This window comes from Eimeria maxima, genomic scaffold (assembly GCF_000499605.1).
Source record: "Eimeria maxima Weybridge genomic scaffold, Emw_scaff191, whole genome shotgun sequence".
In the NCBI taxonomy this organism is placed as follows: Eukaryota; Apicomplexa; class Conoidasida; order Eucoccidiorida; family Eimeriidae; genus Eimeria; species Eimeria maxima.
Genome location: NW_013563621.1, coordinates 44,763 through 47,153, shown reverse-complemented (window position 1 = coordinate 47,153; position 2,391 = coordinate 44,763). Strand labels below are relative to the sequence as shown.

Sequence of the window (2,391 nt, the reverse complement as noted above, 5' to 3'; positions counted from 1 at the left end):
TATATATATATATATATATATATATATTGGGGTGTATATGCAGGTGTATTAGTTCTATGTTGTTAATTATTTGGTCTTTTGTATGGACATTACCACAGGTCAGCTAGCCAACTCCTCTAGCTAGCTAGCTAGCTAGCTAGCTAGCTAGCTAGCTAGCTAGCTACCTAGCTACCTAGCTAGCCAGACAGCCAGCTAGCTATATAGACAGGAAGCTAGATAGATAGCTCATGGTCCCGTCGTATTTTTCCTTAGTCCCCCCTTAGCTAGCTATAGCTAGCTATAGCTAGCTATAACCAAGCTAGCTAGCTAGCTAGCTAACTAACTAACTAACTAACTAGCTAGCTAGCTAGCTAGCTAACTAACTAACTAACTAACTAGCCAGCTAGCTAGCTAGCTAGCTAACTAACTAACTAGCTAGCTAGCTATATATATGTATATATATATGTGTGTGTGTATATAGTTGGATGAATTAGTACTAAATCGTGTATATAACGAGGGAGGAAGCATAAAAGTTTTGCTGCTGCTGCTGCTGCTGCTGCTGCTGTGTGGCGCATTACACTCCGCTACTATGTGGTATATTATTGCTAAATTAGGTAAGAGGAAGACTATTGCTGCTGCTGCTGCTGCTGCTGCTGCTGCTGCTGCTGTTGCTGTTGCTGCTGCTGTTGTGTGTGTGGTGCTGCTGAACTGCTGCTGCTGCTGCTGCTGCTGCTGCTGCTGCATTCGCTTTCTTTGTACTGCTGCTGCTTACTCTCTTGGGGAGGGTACTGTTGGTGCTGCTGCTGTTGCTGTAGTCAGACATTCTGCTGCTGCTCCTGCTATTGCTGCTGCTGTTGCTGCTGCTGCTGCTGCTGCTGCTGCAGGTGCTGTTACGTCAGGGGCACTGAAGGGTTGCAAGGCAGCAGCAGTTGTTGTCCTTAGCCATATTCTATTCTGCAGTGTGCAGGTATGCTGCTGCTGCTGCTGTTGCTGCTGCTGCTGCTGTTGCTGCTGCTGCTGTTAGTTTCTGCTGCTGCATCTGCTGCTGACGATGCGAGCTACTGTGTGCCCTTATTCAGATATCTTTATTGCCTCTGCTGTTTGTGCTGCTGTTGCTGCTGCTGCTGCTGCTGCTGCTGCTGCTGCTGCTGCTGCTGCTGCTGCTGCTGCAGGAGTCTCAGTGTGTTGATCTACAGAAGGGAGTTGCTGCTGCTATTTGTATAGCTGGTGTTGTGCTGCACTCCCTAGTCTGACGCCTCTGTCTACAGCAGCAGCAGCAGCAACAACAACTGCAGCAGCAGCAGCAACTGCAGCAGCAGCAGCAGCAGCAACAGCAGCAGCAGCAACCGATGCATCGAGGACAGCAGCACATCAGTCCCGCCGCAGTGATCGTTGGGGTTGCTGCTGACAGTCACCGCCTACTAGCTAGCTAGTTAGCTAGCTAGCTAGCTAGCTAGCTAGTCTGCTAGCTAGTTAGTTAGCTAGCTAGCTACCTAGTCTGCTAGCTAGTTAGCTAGCTAGCTAGCTAGCTAGCTAGCCTTCCTATGGCTTTCTATACAGCCTTAGCTACAATGCTATGGCTAGCTAGCCAGCATTAATATGGCTAGCTAGCTATCTGGCTAGCTAGCTAGCTGGCCAGCTAGCTAGCTAAGCAACTTTAATGTGGCTAGCTGTACTGCATTAATCTGGCTAGCTAGCTAGCCACCTCTATTGTAGCTAGCTGGCTAGCTAGCTAGCCTCCTCTGTTGTGGCTAGCTAGCTAGCCACCTTTATTATGGCTAACTAGCTAGCTAGCTAGCTAGCCAGCTAGCTAGCTAACTTTATTGTGGCTAGCTAGCCACCCTTATTATGACTTACTAAAGGGTTTGCATACGGCTAGTTGGCCAACCTTATTGCGGCTAGCTAGCTAGCTAGCTAACTAGCTAGCTAGCTAGCTGGCTAGCTAGCTAGCTAGCTGGCTAGTCAGCTAGCTAGCTAACTAGCTAGTTAAGTTGAATATGGCTAGCCACCAATAAAAGGTAAAGGAGCAGCTGCAGCTGCTGCAGCAGCCGCAGCAGCAGCAGCAGCAGCAGCAGCACATTCTGCTGCTGCTGCTGGAGACAATAAAAGGAGACAATAAAAAGGAGACACTTTTATTGGTCAATAGTGCTGCAGTCAATATACAAAGTTCTATCAGCGCAGCAGAGGCTGCTGCTGCTGCTGCTGCAGCGGGGAGAAGAGCAGCAGCCAGCAGCAGCAGCAGCAGCAGCACCAATAGATGCAGTAGTAGGGGAAAGAGAATCACCATTTGCTGCTGCTGCAGATAAAGATGTTTCTTCCTCCTCCTTCATCTGCTTCTGATGCTGCTGCTGCTGCTGCTGCTGCTGCTGGTTGCTGCTGCTGCTGCAGCAGCTACCTAATCCATACAGCAGC

The 2,391-nt window shown here is 49.1% G+C and overlaps 1 protein-coding gene across 1 annotated transcript in view; it reads right to left on the bottom strand.

Annotated features, from left to right (window-relative positions):
- Positions 1-2,111: 2,111 nt before the first annotated feature.
- Positions 2,112-2,391, bottom strand: part of EMWEY_00020740 (hypothetical protein, conserved) — a gene marked incomplete at both ends in the record, with an annotated part of 5,599 nt that continues 5,319 nt past the window's right edge. The window contains one exon of the mRNA XM_013477808.1: positions 2,112-2,391. This exon is cut by the window's right edge and continues 452 nt beyond it. Coding sequence (XP_013333262.1) covers positions 2,112-2,391 — 280 coding nt within the window.